The 19,013-nt window shown below is 37.5% G+C and overlaps 1 protein-coding gene across 1 annotated transcript in view; it reads left to right on the top strand.

Annotated features, from left to right (window-relative positions):
* The window catches only part of Rtn4ip1 (reticulon 4 interacting protein 1), a 48,607-nt gene that overhangs the window by 17,216 nt on the left and 12,378 nt on the right, over positions 1 to 19,013 (top strand). The window contains exons 5-8 of the mRNA XM_015499773.2: positions 3,428 to 3,476; positions 8,852 to 8,988; positions 12,409 to 12,592; positions 16,174 to 16,266. Coding sequence (XP_015355259.1) covers positions 3,428 to 3,476; positions 8,852 to 8,988; positions 12,409 to 12,592; positions 16,174 to 16,266 — 463 coding nt within the window. The remainder of the gene's footprint in view (positions 1 to 3,427; positions 3,477 to 8,851; positions 8,989 to 12,408; positions 12,593 to 16,173; positions 16,267 to 19,013) is intronic.

Raw genomic sequence — 19,013 nt, 5'->3', positions numbered from 1 at the left:
TCTGGAACCAAGCCAGAATGTGGAAATTTGAAAGGTGATTCCCTCCTGGTTCTTCTACTATTTTGTGATGTCATATTTTTTTGTTGTTGTTTGTAAGGCAGTTGATAACCTGCCTCAGAAGATCATAATACTAAAAACTGTGATTTTAAAGGACTTAGGCTCCAAATGCTAAATAAAAAGTATCTGAGTCATGAAAAAGAAGCCAACATTGCTTTAGTACCTAAATGTTTGTTTAGGGAGAATTCAAAGATTAAATAGAAGTGTCAGAATAAGATGAAATTTAGGGTTTAAGAATGCATAGCAGTATAATAATGATTCACATTTTTTTCTAGACTAGTCACTATGGCAGTCTCCACTAACTTCAAAGGAAGCTTTCTGTGTAGACTAGGAAATAAAAGAGGCATGTGATTAAACATCATGACAATTTTGAATTAGAGTGCTTTTTGCAAGTATAGTATTTCCTAGGTACTTTTTAAATATAAACCAACAAACGATACAGCACATTTTTACTCACTGTAACAAATAGGCTTCTACTTCAGTGACATTAGAGTGTATAGTGTGACCATTACACAAGCTAGGTAAAAGATGTCCCCATCTCCCCATCATCTCCCAGCAAGAGCTCCTTTTAAAAATTTTTTTAATTCTAATTTGTTATACATGATAGCAGAATGCATTACAATTCATAATACACATATAGAGCACAATTTTTCATATCTCTGGTTGTATACAAAGTATATTCACACCATTCATGTCTTCATAGATGTACTTTGAATAATAATGTCCATCTCATTCCACCTTCATTTTCCAGCAATAGCTCTTAAGTGAAAGGCCATTGTGAGATGAGCTCTGAAAGTGCTTTGAAGAGTCCTTAGCCACAGGACTTCAAACCTTAGATGACCAATCAGTTTATTGCTGACTTAAAAAATTTATTTTGCCCTCTGTTCTTTTGGGAACTTACTTTGTTCAAAAAAACTATGAGCCCTGGTTGACCCTGCCTAAAACCGAATTTGCAGGACCAGAGAATGAAGCTTCCCCAGGGCTTCTTTATTAGAAAACAAAACTTCCTTGGGCCTGCCCCTTGCCTCTTCTGCACTTTGGGGGTGCCATCAGGTGGCAACATCAGGAACTGAAGCTGCTATGCAGAACCACTCCCTCTTCTGCCAAGCCCTGCTGAGAAACATTTTGCTTTTTTATATCAGGAGATGAAGCTGCTTTGAATTAAAAGTTATGGGGGAAGAGCTGAACTGACAATAATGAAGCCAGAGATGTGTCTAGCAGTTAAGTCCTTAAATAGCCATTAAATTTGGTATCCTTTAATTCTAGCCTTCTCTGAGAGAGAATTAGAAATTAATTTCATGCTTTTCTTTACTGGAAGAAACTATAATGCAGACTTTCAAGTAGCCTGGTGACCCCTCATTCAAATGGTAAAATTTCATTCTTGCCCTGATTGTAGGATATAGTGCTGATTGGATGCTTTTTAAAATCTAGAAACACCTGCTGAGGCATGTGCTAGAGTAGAGCCAGCATGGGGCATCATAGAAGGTCTCTGTCCTTGAGTGCCTGCAGAAGAGCTTGGGAAGCAGAATGTTTGTGTGAGGTAACTGTATGGCAAATGCCAGGATTTGGTGTAGATATCAGATTATGGATTCTATTAGAGGTATTGTAGAGGAAAACTGGCACTTGGGCCTTTAAGGGAAAAGACATCTTAGCAAGTAGTGAAGGCATTTTGGAACCTGGAGGAATGTGTCAACATGCATAGGGCTTGGGGTAAAGAGTGAGGGGACCAGGGTTGTAGTGAAAGGAAAAGTAGAGATTTGAGATGGTTTGATTGTGAAGAACTTGAAGAAGAGTTTTACTAGCTACATAGCAATAAGAATGAGCAAAATTGAGAGGACTTGTTGGGTGAATGAATTTTTGTTGTATCTCTGAGGCAGTTTTAATGCATTTCCCCCCCATTTAGGAAGTACTAAAGCTATAAAATGTGTGAATTGTAGGGTCTTAGAAGAGTGGATTTTCAGTGTCTTCTATAATTCATAATTGATAATTCTGTGAAATTGAAAGTAACTCTTCTAAAAGGAACATAATTTGCAAGGAGACTTCTTTTAATTGCATTTAATGCTATTAATTTCAAAGGAAATGGCTGGCTTAGAAATTTTAGTAGTAACTTTTAAGATATAAAGGGTAATACTCATCTTTCTATGATTGGGTAAGAAAGAAAAAAAATGAAATGAAGCTACAGTTGAGATTGTAGACAGCATGCATATTCCAAGATTAATGTACTTGCTAGAGATAGGTGGCAAAATTCTTTGTACTTTGTAATAGCCAAGACAAAAGGGAACTACAACTAACAGTTGTACAATGTATAGTGACAGATAAATAGTACAGATATTTCCATCAGTCTTCAGAAAAATACTTTTCTGTGGGTACTCAGAATTCTCATGAAGAATTTTCTCAACAATATCCCCTTAGCTAATATAGTGTCAAATACCATGCAATCAATTTTATAATGTACCTCAGCCTCCATTGGTAGCATATCACCAAAGTATAGTTCAGTAAATACTATTTTCTGGGCATCTGAAGCCTTACAGTTCAAGGGCAATTCTGTGAAACTGTAGCTTAATTCAAGAGTAAAATAGAAGCATATGTAAAGCAGTGATTTTTAACCATTGATTCTTTTATAGATCACAAACTTCTTTGAGAAATAGAGATAGGTGTAGATCCCCCTCCTTGCCAATACATCTGTGCACCAAGTTTTCAGAGTTATTTTAGGAGATTCGCAGTTTTAAAGGGATCAGTATCTCACCCTTCTCCTATATCCCCCCACTCATTTATAAACTTGAGTAAGCATCCCTGGTCTCAGGAGGCAGGGAGGCTACAGCTATAGTGAGTAGACATGGTAAAAGCCTGGAGCACAGGGTGATTGTACTGATAGGACATGTTCATCTGCTTTAACAGGACGAATGAGATTATTTTTGTTTATGACAGTTCATGAGCTTGGCAGGACATGTCTGAACACAAGATGTTTATTCCACTTTGGCAAGAATGTGGTTAGCAATGTGATTTTTTTTTTTTCGAAAGCAGCTAAGTCTAAACACTAAAAAGTGCCCAAATCTCCCTCTTGTAGAGGAAACTATGGTGATTTGGGCCAAGAAAAATTGTAAGGCAATGGTAACTTACTTTTCTCTTAACCTAAAAAAATTATTAATATTTTTGATATTTGGAATTCTTGATAAAAAGTTCATAAACTGTTTTGATCATATACAGCTTCTGGTTAATATAAAATAAAAATCCTTTTGTAATCTTGGGAAGCTAACTAACTTTATTTGCCTTGAGGATTGTCATTGAGCCAATTACATTTTGAAAATATTGATTTATCCAGTTGTATCTACTAAAGATTCTCAGTTGTGGCTTCTTTTTTGCTTTACAGTGTTTTAATCTTGGGAGCTTCAGGTGGAGTTGGTACTTTTGCAATCCAGGTAAAACAATTTTTAAATATTGTGAATAGGAAAATTTTGTTTATGTGAATTTATAAATTTATAAATTCACATTAAAAAATTACTTTCCCCTTAAAAGGCAAGAAAAAGGTAGGTTTGGTAAATGTACTGTAATTTCACTTGCTTTTCTAAGAGGAAAATGTTCTAATATGGTAGAAAGTGTTAACTTGTCCACAGGTTTAAACTGAGTGAGTGGGTGGTTATCTTATAGAATAAATAAAGAATTTTTATCAAGGAAGACCATGCAATTTAGTAGGAAATAGCCAATGCCCAAAACCAAGGCTGATTTCCAGTCAAATTTCTGCAGGCTTTTTTGTAGAAATTTGCAATTTAGTAGGAAATAGCCAATGCCCAAAACCAAGGCTGATTTCCAGTCAAATTTCTGCAGGCTTTTTTGTAGAAATTGATGAGCTAATTCTAAAAATAGATAGAAACACGGTAGCCAAAATACTGTTAAGATGTCAACACTCTCTCTAAGTGATCCACTTATTCAATGCAATACCAATCAAAATACCATCTGTTTTTCTTGCATAAATGGACAACCCTATTCTGAAATGCATATGGAATTGTAAGGGACCTGAAATGCCAAACAATACTGGAAAAGAACAAAGAACACTCATACTTCCCAACTTCAAACTTACTACATAGCCACAGTAATCAAAACATGTGGTACTAGCATGAGAAGAGACAAACAGGTCAATGAAATAGAATCAAGCATCCAAAAACAAACCTATACATTTTAGACAATTTTTTTTTGGGGGGGGGGTACTGGTACTGGGATTGAATCCAGGGAACTCTACCACTGAGCTATATCCCTAGCCTTTTATATTTTGTCTTTGAGACAAGGTCTTGTTAATTACCCAGGTTTGCCTTGAATTTGTGATTCCCCTGCCTCAGCCTCCTAAGTCACTGGGATTGCAAGCCTGCAGTATCTCACCCAACTTGATTTTTGACAAGGTTGAAGATCTTGTCAAAGGTAAAAATAGTCTTTTCATAAATACTGCTGGGACAAATAGCTATCCACATACCCTACCGTATGTCATCTATACAAAAATAAAAATAAAAAAGTAGGTAAAAGAGCTAAATAAAAGAGCTAATTCCACAAAACTCTTAAAAGAAAACAGTAGTAAATACCCAGCTCCTTAGATTTGGCAAAAGATTCTTAGATATGACACTGAAAGCACAGGCAATAGAAGGAAAAAATGGGCAAATTGAACTTAATTAAATTAAAACTGTGGTACATCAAAGGGCACTAAGCAAGGGAAAAAGCAGTCCACAGAATTGTAGAAAATATTTGCAAATCATTGATCTGGTAAAGGTTTACTATCTAGACTATATTTAAAAACTTTAAAATAAAAAGAATACAAACAGGGCTGGGGATGTGGCTCAAGTGGTAGCGCGCTCGCCTGGCATGCGTGCGGCCCGGGTTCGATCCTCAGCACCACATACAAACAAAGATGTTGTGTCCGCCGAGAACTAAAAAAAAAAAAAAAAAAAAAAGAATACAAACAACCCAATTTAAAATATAGAAAAAAATTTGAAATTTTTGAAAGAATATATTTAAATGGTCTATAAGCCCATGGAAAGATGCTCAATATCATTAGTCATGAGGGAAATATAGATTAAAACCATTCTAATACTAGAATAGTTGTAATTAAAACAAAAACAAAATAATAAATATTGGCAAGGATGTAGAGAAATTTGACCCTGTATTCATCAGCTTTCTGTTAGTTAACATATATCTGAGACAATAAAGTTTCACAGAAAAAGTTTATTTTGGCTCAAGTTTTAGAGGTTTTATTCCTAATTGACTTGCCCTGTTGCTTTTGATCCTGTGGTGAAGCAGCACATCATGGTGGCAGCATGTAGTAAAACTTTTCCTCAAGGCTAAGACATGAAAAAGGAAGAAAGGAAGAGGAAGGGACCTGGGTCTCATGATCCCCTTCAAGACCACATCCCCAGTGACTTGAAACCGTCCATGAGGCCCCAGCTCTTAGAGTTTTCACCAGCTCTGGTTTTTTTTTTCCTTTTCCTTTTCCTTTTTCTTTTTTACTTGCTGTTCTGAGGGTCTAACCCAGTGCCTCTCGTATGAGAGGCAAGTGCTGTACCACCGAGTTATATCCCCAGGCCCTATCACCAGACTTTTTTTTTTATTTAAATATTTTTTATTTTATTATTTTACTCAAATGGAGCACAGCGTTTTATTTCTCTGGTTGAACATGATGTAGAGTCACACCCTTCGTGCATTCATACATAGGGGCAATAATGTCCATATCATTCTACCATCTCCCCCCCTACACTCCTCCTCACACCTCGCCTCCCTCCCCTCTACTCAATCCAAAGTTCCTCCCTTCTTCCTTTGCCTCCTATCCATTATGGGTCACATCCACTTATCAGAGAAGACATTTGGCCTTTGGTTTTTGGGGACTGGCTTACTTTGCATAGCATGATATTCTCTAATTCCATCCATTTACCTGTAAATGCCATAATTGCATTATTTTTTAAGGCTAGTAGTATTCCATTGTGTATATATACTACAGTTTCTTTATCTATTCATCTATTGAAGGGCATATAGGCTGTTTCCACAGTTTAGCTATTGTATTACCAGACTTTTTGATAGTAATACTTTAAATGTTTTTTTTTTTTTTAAATGAAGTAACATATGTAAGATACTCCAAGAAAAGCAGAACAAGCATTTTGTACACAACAATACTGGCCTTCAGGGTAAAAAGGACACATTCAACATGCATCGACTTGGAAAATACTGTTCTTCTGATCCCTTTCTGAGGAACATGCTAGAGAATGAGCTTCTGATAGCAAATGATGAGAGAAACACTTTAAGGACTAGTGGCAAATGTTAAATGTAGAGTCATCTGTGAAACAAAACTAAATGGGGGCTTGGAAAGTCAGAGTATAGTGTGTGTTACAACTGTGTGCTTTGAAAAGCAAATATAGTGCAACTATTTTTTTTAAAGGGGAAAATAAGAAGAACATGTTAAAATTATTAGTATTATTATTCAGTACTGTTATTTGTGTAATATACAATTAAAAATAGATATTTAGGGTATATTTTAATATTTTTAAAATTTAATTCTCTCTCATCCCCTATTGTCTTTGAGAAGCAGAATTCTCAAAGGAGGTATAAAAGAAAGGAGATACAAATGTAACAGAAAAGAGGTTAAATAAAAGCTTTGTAGTCTCAAATTTGAATTATAAGTTTTAATATGAATCCAGGAGGTAGTTTATGTGCGTTTGTATGTAAAGCCATCTCTTGAAATATCATTTCTCATTAAAGGAATTAGGGCTTCTTGGAGAAACGGCAGAGTTCAGATCTAGGGCACAAATGTACAAGAATAAGCCCAGAATATATTAAATAGCAAGGAAACTATCAAAGACTAGTCTGATCACCTCAGATGAATGAGTTAACAACTTGAAGAAATCCCCAAAGATGTGACAATTTGAGCTTTAAATAATAATAATAATAATAATTAAATTCATGAGATTATGATAATATTTCTTTTAAATGGTCACATTTAGAAGATGATAAAGAAGCAATTTATTATAAACAGAAAAATAAGGAGAAATAATTAAGCATTTGTTCTGCCTCTTCTATATGAACTGTACAGCTGAGTAAACCCAGTAGCATATGAGGGGAGGTGTTTGTCTGTGAAATATTCCAACTACTAAGTGAAAAGAAAAGAATTTGAACCACACTGTTTTGCAGTCACTAATAAACAGATGTAGATATTGAGCATTGATAACTGCTGAGATTATAAAAAGAGTAACAACCAGACATGATGTGCCTTGTGTAGTTTTGCCAGACACTTTCCATGGTTTGAAACTGAATCTGATCCAGTCTCCAAATCCATCTGCCAAGTAGCAAAAAATACAGAAGACAGAGCAACATGCAGAACTGCCCTCTGAGCGTACAGTCAGAAATTCCAGTGGCAAATTCTGCAAGTCAAATGGCCTGGATTTTTCTATAGATAAAATGTAAGAAATCAAAGGGATAGAAGATAAGCCTGTAATTTAAGAGAGATTTAAAAGGCATCACATTTTAAAAATGCACAAGACTAAACTATAGCAACTAGGAAATGCATATTTGGTTGCGAAACCTTTTTTAAAATGCAAGGAGTGATTACTGTTAAAATCAAGGTCATAACTTTTGAGAGAGGCAGATGAGGTAGTGGTTTATATTGGGAAAGGTCACTTTAAAAGAACTTTTAGAATGCTTGCTGGTATTCCAGTTTCTTTTCTTTTCTCTTTTCCTCTCTCCCTTACCTCTGCTCCTCCCTTCCTCCCTCCTTCCCACCTTCTCCCCCACCCTCCTTCCTCCCCTTTTTTTGTATTTAATAGGCATTTTTTGTATTTAACAAATGTTTAGTTAGTACTTTTGGGTGCCCTGACCTTTGGGTACCCTGGAGTGGAGATTCACAGTTAACAAAACACAATTCTCTTATATTCTAGTGACCCTTAGCAATTTGTCTGAAGGAAACTCAGGAAATTGATACTCAGGACAAAGTTGAGAAAACAGCTGATCTGTTATGATCTGCAACTATCAGCACACAAATTTCTTGGTGAACTTCAAGTAACCATTCTCAAATTAAAAACATAATTATATGATACTATAGAAAATAATTAGAGGAGTTTTAGAGTAGATGCTTTCTGGATACTTAATCCTGAATAACATTAGAATTTAACTTTCTTTTTTATTAAAATCTAGTTATTCCTTATTTTAAAAATTAAGTCATCTGCATTTTTAAAGCCTGGACACATTTATTTAGGTCTTCCTACTCCAGAGGAGATCCCTGATCTGTGTTTTAAATATAAAATAGCCATGTTTTCTTTCCCCTTAACAGTACCTTTTCAGATTTTGCCAAGCATCTGATAGCTGATTACTTTGATACACTGATTTAAGACTGCATTAATACTTTTTGTAAATGCAAATGAAGAGGTGTTGTACATTAATTTTCTGAACACATTTAAAGTAGTCATTTTCTGAGGACATGCAATTTTTCATTTCAGCCATTTAACTTTATCATTGAAAATGCAAATTTTTAGGCTCTCATCTCTGTCTTTCCTGATCTTGGTGAGACACTGAGCTCTTCTCCAGGTGGATGGGTAAAACTTTATGCCATCAAGGTGACTAGCTGTTTTGTTTAAATGAGATCTCTTTCTTGGGATTTTTCTTAGTAAACAAAAGTTAAATCATTTTCACTAATATTTGACAGATGACTTCCTATAGTTCTTGTTAAGTTGAAGTTCTTAAAGTTCCCTAGAGATTAGTGTGATATATGTACACATGGTGCCAACTTTTTTTTTTTTAATGCAGTCCATTTTTCCACTCTCTTTGGCAGGTAATGAAAGCATGGAATGCTCATGTGACAGCAGTTTGCTCTCAAGATGCCAGTGAACTTGTGAGGAAGCTTGGGGCAGATGATGTAATTGATTACAAATCTGGAAGCGTGGAAGAACAGTTGAAATCCTTAAAACTGTATGTATTACAGCAATGTTCCCATTGGGAAGGTGGGCATAAGGCCCGCTGATAATACAGGTCTCAGGTTGTTTGATGGCCTCACAATCGTATTGGAATCTTCGAGAAGAATCTGAAAACATTCTACATCATTAGACGTCATTTGGATGGGTTCCATTTTAATTCCAGAGCACAGTGACATGATGTGATGTGTACTGAGGAAGTTATTTTGCTTACATAGCCTTTTGCTAATTTTCAAGTTAATGTACTTTTATTGCTGGTTTACAAGAGAGCTGAAGGCAAAATTGGAAGTGTGTTCCCTTCTCTGGCATCTGTTACTGCAGGAAGAATATAAAGTAGTACTCAAAAACACATGCTTAGCACTACATACACTTTAAGCATTCAATAAGGTTGTGAGAGCAATACTGGTAATGGAGCACTGTGGATGCCCTCAATGTGTCTGAATGCCAGGTTTGGTCTAGCCTGAGGGACCAAACAGGGCAGATTCAGGACACAAGCCCTATTGCTCTGACTATAGCTCCAGTTTATTAACCTGATCCTCATTAGCCCAGGCAAAGCTGAAGCTGATAGTGCAACTAGGAGTATTTGGAAAGCTAATAGGAGAATTTTACTGCTGCTATTTCAAAGGCATCTCCTTTTTAAAAACTAGTTTCCAGAAGCCAATTATTCTTGTACACATTGAATAGAAGTATATTTTCATAGATTAAAAAAAGAAAAGAAAGGAAAAGGGACTCTATCTGACACGGCCTAACCTTTCTCAGCCAATACCTCCAGCTCCAACAGCAATATGGCACTGCTACTGGGAGCAGACAGCACACTGTTACTCCTTTTGCTCTTTATGAATCTATACTTGCCAGGCACTGTTCTAAACACTGGGTACAGTGGTGAACAAGACACTTTCCTCCCTTCATAGAGCTTACATTCTGTTTGAGAAGGTTTTGGTCATTAGCACTCAGAGGAGAATTGATGCAGGGAAAGGGGAGGGTCAGTGATTGGAGAGGAGGTTGGCATAGGTGGAGTGGTTGAAGAATGCCTCTTTGAGGAAGCAACAGTTAGACAGAGGCTTCAGTGAACAAGCCATGGTACTGGGATTTTTTTTTTTCTTTTTCTTTCTTTCTTTTTTCCTTTTTTGGTGCTACTTGCTGCTATCTCCCTCTACCTGGAACTATAGTGCAGTAACACATGATAGGTGCTTCATAATATTTTTTTAAATATATTTTTTAGTTGTAGATGGACACAATATGTTTATTTATTTATTTTTATGTGGTGCTGAGGATCAAACCCAGTACCTCATACGTGCGAAGCAAGTGCTCTACAACGCAGCCACAACCCCAGCCCCTTTGTAATTTTTTAAAAATTAATTATTGAGGGAATATAGAAGAACAGTTGTTCCAACTAGAGATAACAGCAGATAGTAAGCTCTTGCATAGTAAGCATGTGTGGCATGGTTGAGGACTCACAGCTACCCTCCTAAGTGTCAAAGTCGAAGCCCATGTGGGCTACTAGGAGGTGAGAATGTGACAGGTCTCCGAAACTGGGCTTCTGGATAGTGATAGTTTAGGTTACCTCCTGTTTGCCACTGCTAGAAGGAGCAGCATGGCCCTGAGGCCACGGCCAACTCGTTCCCCACTATCTGCTGTAGGTGTTAGACATGTCTGGAATTTGTTTCCAGAGAACCTGGTTGATGGAAGGCTGGAGGACACTCAATCTAGCCCCCCAGCCTAATGCTCCAGTTCCATCCTCAGTATCTCTGACAAGTGGCCATGTCCCTTTTGCTTGTGCTTTTTCAGTAGAGGAACCTCACTGTCTTATAAATTCGGGCCATTACTAGGACTACTACTACTTCTTTTCTTCCTCCTACTCCTCCTCTTCTCCTCTCTCTTCCCTCTTCCTCTCCCCCTTCCTCCTGCTCCTCCAGCTTAAGTTAAATTGATCTTTATAACTTCTGCCTGAGAGTTTCAACTCTGAATTTACCTGTAGTAATTTGTTCTTCCTTCTAATTAGCAGCTTCTTAGAGTTTTATAGCAAGAAGAGGCTTTGAAGTCCTTCAGTTTACCCCTATCCTGCAGTTGAGAAAATGAGGGACAGAGGATTGATAATTTTTTTTGCATGTTCAAAGTCATGCTGTGAATCGTAAGTGAGAGAGGTGGGTCTACAACTTGGCCTCCATAACTCCTTTTCAGACAGTGCTTGTTCTATAATATCAGACTGCCCTTACATTTTCTTTTAATAGTCTCATATATTTATTTAATCAAAAGTTTGGAACAAAGTAGAAACTTTTCTTATGAGAAGAATGATCATCTGGTAAGGTCATTGTACATTTTATATCGGTTAATTTTTATTCGTCTTTCTTTAATCCCTTGAAAGACTCAAAAGTCTCAAAGTTGGCCAAAGGTGGTTTTAGAACCTTTGATGTTTAACTTTATCCAAACGAATTGGGAAGTGAAAAAAGATTTATCCAAGAGGAATTCATCAATTGATTTACTTAATTTATACACATGCATTCTCTAAATAGATCTTTATTTTCAAAAGTATTTAAAAGCTTTAGTGGGTTTTTATCCCTTTTAAGTAGAGTTTAGGGATTATAGCAGTTTTAGGTTAGATTTAAGCATTTGAATATCTGTCAGTTCTTTGGATTCCAGTATGATGATTTTTTTTTTTGACATGTTAGAACAGAATTGAAGACAAGAAAGGCTGTTGAGATTTATGCATCCCCTTGATGCTATACATAAAACCAAAATTCCAGAAGGTAAAGAGGATGCTTCTACAAGTGTTTCTGAAGATGGCAAGAATAAAATCAAATTGTTCTTATAGATGAGACCCTTGCATACTTTTCTTTCAAGTACTTGTGTGCACTAAAGAATACTTTGGGCTGGAGATGTAGATCACTGGTAGAATGCTTGCCTCACACTCGTGAGGCCCTGGATTCAATTCCCCAGTGCCACCAAAAACCAAACAAACAAACAAAAAAGAATACTTTGACTTATACTGAATGGATTGCTTTGTGGTTTTTTACAAAGCTTAGATCAGGGTTCCTCATCATTTAACACTAAGTTCCTCAACTATTGATATTTAATTGATAATTTTTGGTGTGCGGTCTATTGAGTGCATTGTAGGAAGCAAAATCACTCCTGGTTCAGAAACACTTAGGTCATTCTTTAAGTATTAAAAAATGATATGATTTTGATGACAAAAGAAGGTTAGTCAATTCAGTTTTACTTTGGAGACAAGTCATCAATTCAGGGAGTGGCTTTGTCCTTTCTGTCAAAGGAGCCATCCTGGGCTAGTGGCACAGTGCAGCATGGTTTGTGAACTGTCTCTGAGAAAAACCCTGTAGCCAACTTGTGATGCGAGTAAAGGGGATCAGAGCCTAGAGTGAAGACTGACAAGGATGTTTTGATTTGATTTTTTCCCCACCAGGTTTGATTTTATCCTTGATAATGTTGGTGGATCTACTGAAACGTGGGCTCTCAATTTTCTCAAGAAATGGTCAGGAGCCACCTATGTGACTTTGGTGACTCCTTTCCTCATGAACATGGACCAACTGGGCATAGCAGATGGCATGCTGCAGACAGGAGTCACTGTGGGCACCAAGACATTAAAGGTAGGAAAGAGAGTCTCGGTGAGAGCAAGCAGAAACCTCAGGCGACTAGAAATTGGTTTGTCACCTGGCCCTCTCTTCTCTTGGTGACAGCATAGCGAAGAGACTGCCAGCATGGACTCTGGAGTCACACTGACTAGTTTGAAATTCTGACCTTACTTCGTGGCTGTGCCACCCTGTACAAGTTACTTAATATTTCTAAGTCCAATATCTTCACCTGTAAAATGAGGCTAATGATTCTTCTGCCTTCCTGCATTGTTGTGAGGATTAGATGAGATAATCCATGTGAAGAATGTGGCATAATGCCTAATATATAAAAAGCTCTTATTAAATGTTAGCCTTGTTATTAGATGTTATTACCTTTCTTGATTTCATTGGATACACCATCCGCTTCCTTCCTGCCTGTACCTGATAGCCCTCTCCATTTCACCAGCGTTAACACATATATCCTCTTATATGTAAAGGTGGAAACTTCATTAAAACGGCATATGGCTGCTGTTGGGATATATCCCTGATTCCTAGCCTTCTGACCTTTAGAGGTCTTAGAGGCTTTTTGTTGAATTTCAGAAACCTGAAGGAAATTATGCTCTTATTTCAGTGAGGCTACAAAGGCCAATGGAATGATCATGCTTTTGCTGGGATTATGGCAGTTTGTTCTAACACTGCGTATCCCTGTGAATATGAAATTCTCCCTAATGTTGACATTATGAAAGTTTCTGGTACTCAGTCAGACTGACCATTGATAAGCCACTGTTACCAGGGCTGTTTGGAGTTATATCACTCACACTGAAGGTACCTGATGAGTGGGAGATTAGCATATATCAGCCTTAGTAATGGCACAGATTGACATCGTAGCCTATTGTCATCACAATTGGGACAAAGGCTTATGCGATTTCAGATTATGAAATTTTGATAATTACAGATCATTGAATTAGTGTTGAAATAGAACACATGATAGAAAAAATAAAGATAAATTCTACTCTTTTAATTAGACAGAATACTTCAGACTCGGAAAAAAAGGTGGTCCTCCCACCATTGAAGTTTCCCCCAGCCCTTTAGTAGCTTCTTCATACTAGGAAATAGTTTAGCTTTTTAGGGGGTAAAATTTAGAACTTTGGTTTCTTGAATTCTGTAAATGAACTAAGTATTTAGAAGTAGTATTGAAAAGCTAGTTATGATAGAGCAGACCATAAAACAATTCATATGAAATATGTATGGGTCACAGAGATGAGCAATCCAAGCTCTGCTTTCTGGTGTCCTCCATTTTGGCTTGATTCAGACGGCAGCCAGAAACAATGCCTCAGGATACTTTGTAGAAAGGAATCTTAACTGTCATTTATCTCCTCTTTCTCTTTTCACAAAGCCTAGACTTTCCAGTACTTTAAAGTACAAGTTTTCTGTAAGATTTCCCAGTTTGTACTCCAGAGAGACCTCTCTCACAAGTTAACATTCAGAGTTGTCCTCAGAGAGTAAAGCAGGTATTGGTTCCTTTGTTTTCTACTTTCCACCTGCTTGAAAGACAATAATGGTCATGCCAAGCAGTTTGTATCCAACAGTTTCCACTGTCTTTCTGAGACTGTGCACAAAGCCTCACTGTCATCTTCCAGCTCTCCTACCTGCTTTACTTTCTGTCCTGTAATGGCCTGGGAAAAAATACACAACCCTTTTAACAGAATATAAAAATTTGGCTATTACAGGCCAAGTTTCACTTTGCAGAGTAACATGCTTGTAAAGAATTATAGATGTGGTAGTTGTGACCATTTCTTTTCCTTATTTAATATCCTAAACAATTACCAGAATATTTTAATTATAGCCCATGAGGCCAGACCTTAGGGCGAAGTACTTGAATACGTCTCCTGAGGTTGTCATTAAACTGGGCCCACTGTCAGCTTGGGCCATTTGCATTGCTTCTGCTATCTAGCCACATTAAGTATTCAGAGGCTGTTCCCCAGCGTCTCTCATGTCACAGCACACAGAAAATGATAGTATTTGAACAACATATTGAGGCTGCTCTGTGTTAAAAGCCACCTACCTAGAGACTTCTACTAGCCCAGGCTCTGTCATGTTACCCTGAGGATTAACAGGAGTCTGTATCTCATCACACCTATTATAGAGTAAGCTTGACTCTTCCTACCTGTTGTCCTGGGGTAGACATTTTGGTGACTCTTCACTCACAACTTTTCCAGATTGGATGATAAACTATGTAGTCACTCAACTGGTAAGCCACTGCCAGCACACTAGGTGGGAAGCTCTGCCTAGGCAGCAGCTTAGTTTATTTTTTATTTTTTTCTTCCTACATTCTTAAACTCTGACTTGGTATTGTCCCAGTTTTTACTTTCAGTACTGAACAAATATTTATTGAATACCTTTTATGTGTCAGGCATTTTATATGCATCCTTTTTTAAAAAAATTTAGATGTTAATGGACCTTTATTTTATTCATTTATTTATATGTGGTGCTTAGAATCAAACCCAGTGCCTCACACATGCTAGGCAGGTGCTCTACGATTGAGCTACAACCCCAGCCCCATTTTATATACATTCTTATTTTATCTTTCCTACAACCCTGTCAGCTAGGTGGTCATGGTACTGATGTTCTATAAGCCAGGAAACTGACTGAAAGAGGTAGCTTGACTGAAATAACAGTAGTAGCTGATCTAGGGAAGCAAGGAGTTCCATCACACAGCCTCATGCTGTGGTGATTTATGCCATGCTGCAGGAATGTCAGGCTGAGAGTGAGCTCAGTGAAATAGAAGTCCAAGCTTGCCTAACAGTTGCAGGTCAATGCAAGGAGGGCAGCAGCATAGTACTGACTGACCCCCACTCCCTCAGCAGTTTAGTTCGACGGGTGGTTGAGATATCATAGAGAACCTCTGTTTACTTCTGTATTGGTAATGGATCACCTACCTCTGACATAAAGAGTAACAGTTACAAGTGGTCATGGCAGTAACTTTGAACCTTCTCAGTGTAAGATTTTTGCTCATCTTGTCTCATAACCGATGGGATGGCTTGGTATTTGCCGTAACTGTAGGGAAAATCCAGCCGTGGTGTATATGGAACTTTACATTTTGTTTTGCCTTTAAAACTGCCGAGTTCTTGTCAGAGCCAGGAAAAAAAGAATGAAAATTGGGCTTTTTGTCTAAGATCATATTTTTGTAATTCATTGCCCCTAGAGCATTATTGAATTTGGTAAAAATCTCTTCTGGTACTTCAGAGATCTTTTCAAACCTTATTAGAGAAAGCGTAGAAGTCCCAGCCCCTAATTCTCCTTTGAGAAGCAATCCACTGTCAAAGACTATTTAGACTGTCATTTAAGGAATGCTTTCCTGTGCTTACTTGTTCATCAGTCACAGCTTAGAGAAGCCTAGGTTGACATGGACATCTCTGTTCATTTATTTCTTAAACATTTTGGAGCATTTGTTCTCTGTCAGTCACTGTGCTAAGGTACTAGGCATATATAGCTCATGTGTCAGCAAGAAATGGGAAATTGGTTTGTCTTTTACATCCAGAAAATGTCTTTACCTGAATTTGCATTTAGTCAGATTTTGTCCTTTTCTATACTTGACATCTTTTTTTCCTTTTTAGCATTTCTGGCAAGGAGTCCATTATCGCTGGGCCTTTTTCATGCCCAGCGGTCCATGTCTAGATGAAATTGCAGAACTTGTGGATGCAGGAAAGGTAGGTGCATCAGTAAACCTTTTATTTGGAAACTTTTGTATTGGTGGAGCATTTCTGGGAGACCTGCCCACCAAGTCTCATCAATGGAATTCTTCAGAGGTAGGCTTGGCCGGGACTTACAGTGCCTTACATAGCCAAGTTTGTATCTTTGTCTCTATCATCCTGGAAATCACAGATGTAGACTGTTCAGTCTGGAAAAGTGTTTACCTATCTAGTTCACCCTCCTTGGCTTGCAGACAAAGAGACAGACTTATGGAGGTTATATAATTTTCCCGAAGGCTCTTGGTTAGATAGTGGCAGAGTTGGGATTTACAGTGGATGGGTTTTTTTTTGTTTGTTTGTTTGTTTGTTTTTAAGTAGTCCTGAAAACATGGCACTTTGGGATGACCATACCTGTACAAAGGTGAGAACACATCTGTGAGTTCAGTAGAACTGCTCATGGAGCTGACTTAGTCTGAGGGTAGGTAAGCCACTTTCCAGATGAGAAGGGGAATCTCAGTCCCAGCACAGCTGGATGAGAATTAGATCTCCCAGTCTTCTGATTCCCAAATTACTATAATAAAGTCCAGAGCAAATAAATAGTATGTCTGAGGTCAATGGCCAGGACACAGGTAAGGATTGACGAGGGTTAGGTTGTAGACAACTAGTATTCTCAGGCTACTAGTGTCTCCTTTGTGGAAAGGGACTGGTGCTTTGAGGCTGGTTATCCCTTGCAGAGATCTTGGTAACTGAAAGTTTCCTAAGCTGACACCTGCTCATTTGGGCTCTTTCACAGCCTTAACTGCCCTAACTTTCCATCACTGGAAGAATAACCCAGAAAATAGACTCATATTCTGGTGCTGATATTTGTGATTTTATTGAGAGATTGTATGGAATTATAGGATGGAGAACCTTGTATACCTTAGAGGGTTGCATGAGATCATAACTACAGTGATTCTCATTTTACCTGGTATTAGATAAGAATACTAGCTCAGGAGAAAAAGGGATATGCTCAGCTTGCTAAGTGGGAGCAGAACTCAGTGCTTTCTCCCCACCAATTCAACTACCTTCTCAGTGCTTGAGACTGATTTCTACTGGGTTTACATTGTCTTGTCCTAATCATTTTACAGTGGCAGAGAAAGGGGTTGGAGCAGGGCCAGCATTGCCATCACATGATTTTCACTCTCACGCTTGGAAAACCCTCCTGAGGAATGACACCCCTACTTAGAAATCTCTTGCTTCCCCTGCCTTTTCGTGGATATCTAGGTTTTCATGTGTGCTGAATAGAAACAGGGGCTCAGCATTATTGTGATTGTGTTAAGTTCCTCTTTGTAGGGGTCTCTCACATCCCATGGGGATGTTTATTTTGTTTCTAGGAAGAAAGAAATGAACTATCATCAAATAAATAAGTGCTTCATGTGACTGAGCCCATTATTAGAGAGGTCTCTATCTTCCAGAAGTCCATCATGTGATTGTGCCTGTCCTAATATCTGCTCCAAACTGTCCACATGCTTACCATTGCTCTTTTGTGTTCAAAATATTGTGACTCTCTCTACCTGGAAATTACTATTTACCCAACAAAGATGAGAGGTGGCTTGTATATATCTACCTATTAAGTTTGGCAGATAACTGGTAGAATGGCTGAAAGAGTACATGATAGAAAAAGATGTCCTTGAAATATCCTTAAATGATGGTGGCCAAGTAGATATTCCTCTTGCCTTCGATTCTGCACTCTCCTACCCACAGGCTGTTGGGTTTGGGAGTTGTTTCTGACAGTGAAGGACTCTGGGACTGTGCAAGTTGAGAGGTGACGCCGGATGCCATGAAAGGTTGGCCATCCTTTTGCATTCCTACTTCTCTGTGGTTGTGAGAAATCATTGTTTGTCTACCCTGGGAAATTGGGAAAAATAACAAAGCAGATTTTACATATGTGCAGTTAGTAGATATTTACTCTACTGGACAAAGACATTTAAGTTCTTCAAACTTTGGCTGGGTGCTTAATGAGTCTAATTAGCAGGTATCTGATAGAGGAGCAGTATTTCTTTTTTGATAGTGTAAAGTCACGAAACCACAGAGCCAACTATTTTAAAATATGTTTACATTTTTAGATAAAATACTTTTCCAAGATTCAAAATCCAAGAAATAGGAAAACTTATTTCAAGTAATCATCCTTTGACTCCTGTCCATCAGTCACTGAGATTCTGTATGTCACACACAATCAGTGTCACATTTCTTATGTATTCCAAAGATATTCTGACTCCAACAGGAAAATTCCTCTCCCCCTTTCAAACACAAGTAGATAACATGTTGTTCTGCAACATTTTAACAACCTATTTTGAACTTTGTTTTATGTTAGGATATAAATACTTTCTTCATTCTTTATTTTATAAACAGCCACATAGTATTCCTTTATACAGGTGTATTATCAATATCATTCCAGTCTTTTTGCAGATAATGCTTCAGTGGCTAATCTAGTATTTATGTTAATTACCTAATTGTGAGTATGTCCATTTCTATTTATGAAAATGGAATTGTTGAGTCAAAAAAGCATATGCATTTATAATTTAATAGGTATTACAATAACCAGTTTTTTTTTTTTTTTAAAGAATATTTTTTTTTTTTAAATTTTTTATTGTGGGTTGTTCAAAACATTACAAATTTCTTGACATATCATATTCCACACTTTGATTCAAGTGGGTTATGAACTCCCACCTTCACCCCATACACAGATTGCAGAATCACATCAGTTACACATCCATTGATTTACA

Source organism: Marmota marmota, unplaced genomic scaffold (assembly GCF_001458135.2).
Source record: "Marmota marmota marmota unplaced genomic scaffold, marMar, whole genome shotgun sequence".
NCBI lineage: Eukaryota > Metazoa > Chordata > Mammalia > Rodentia > Sciuridae > Marmota > Marmota marmota.
Note: the sequence above shows the minus strand (reverse complement) of the source record. Positions and strands in the feature narration are given on the sequence as shown.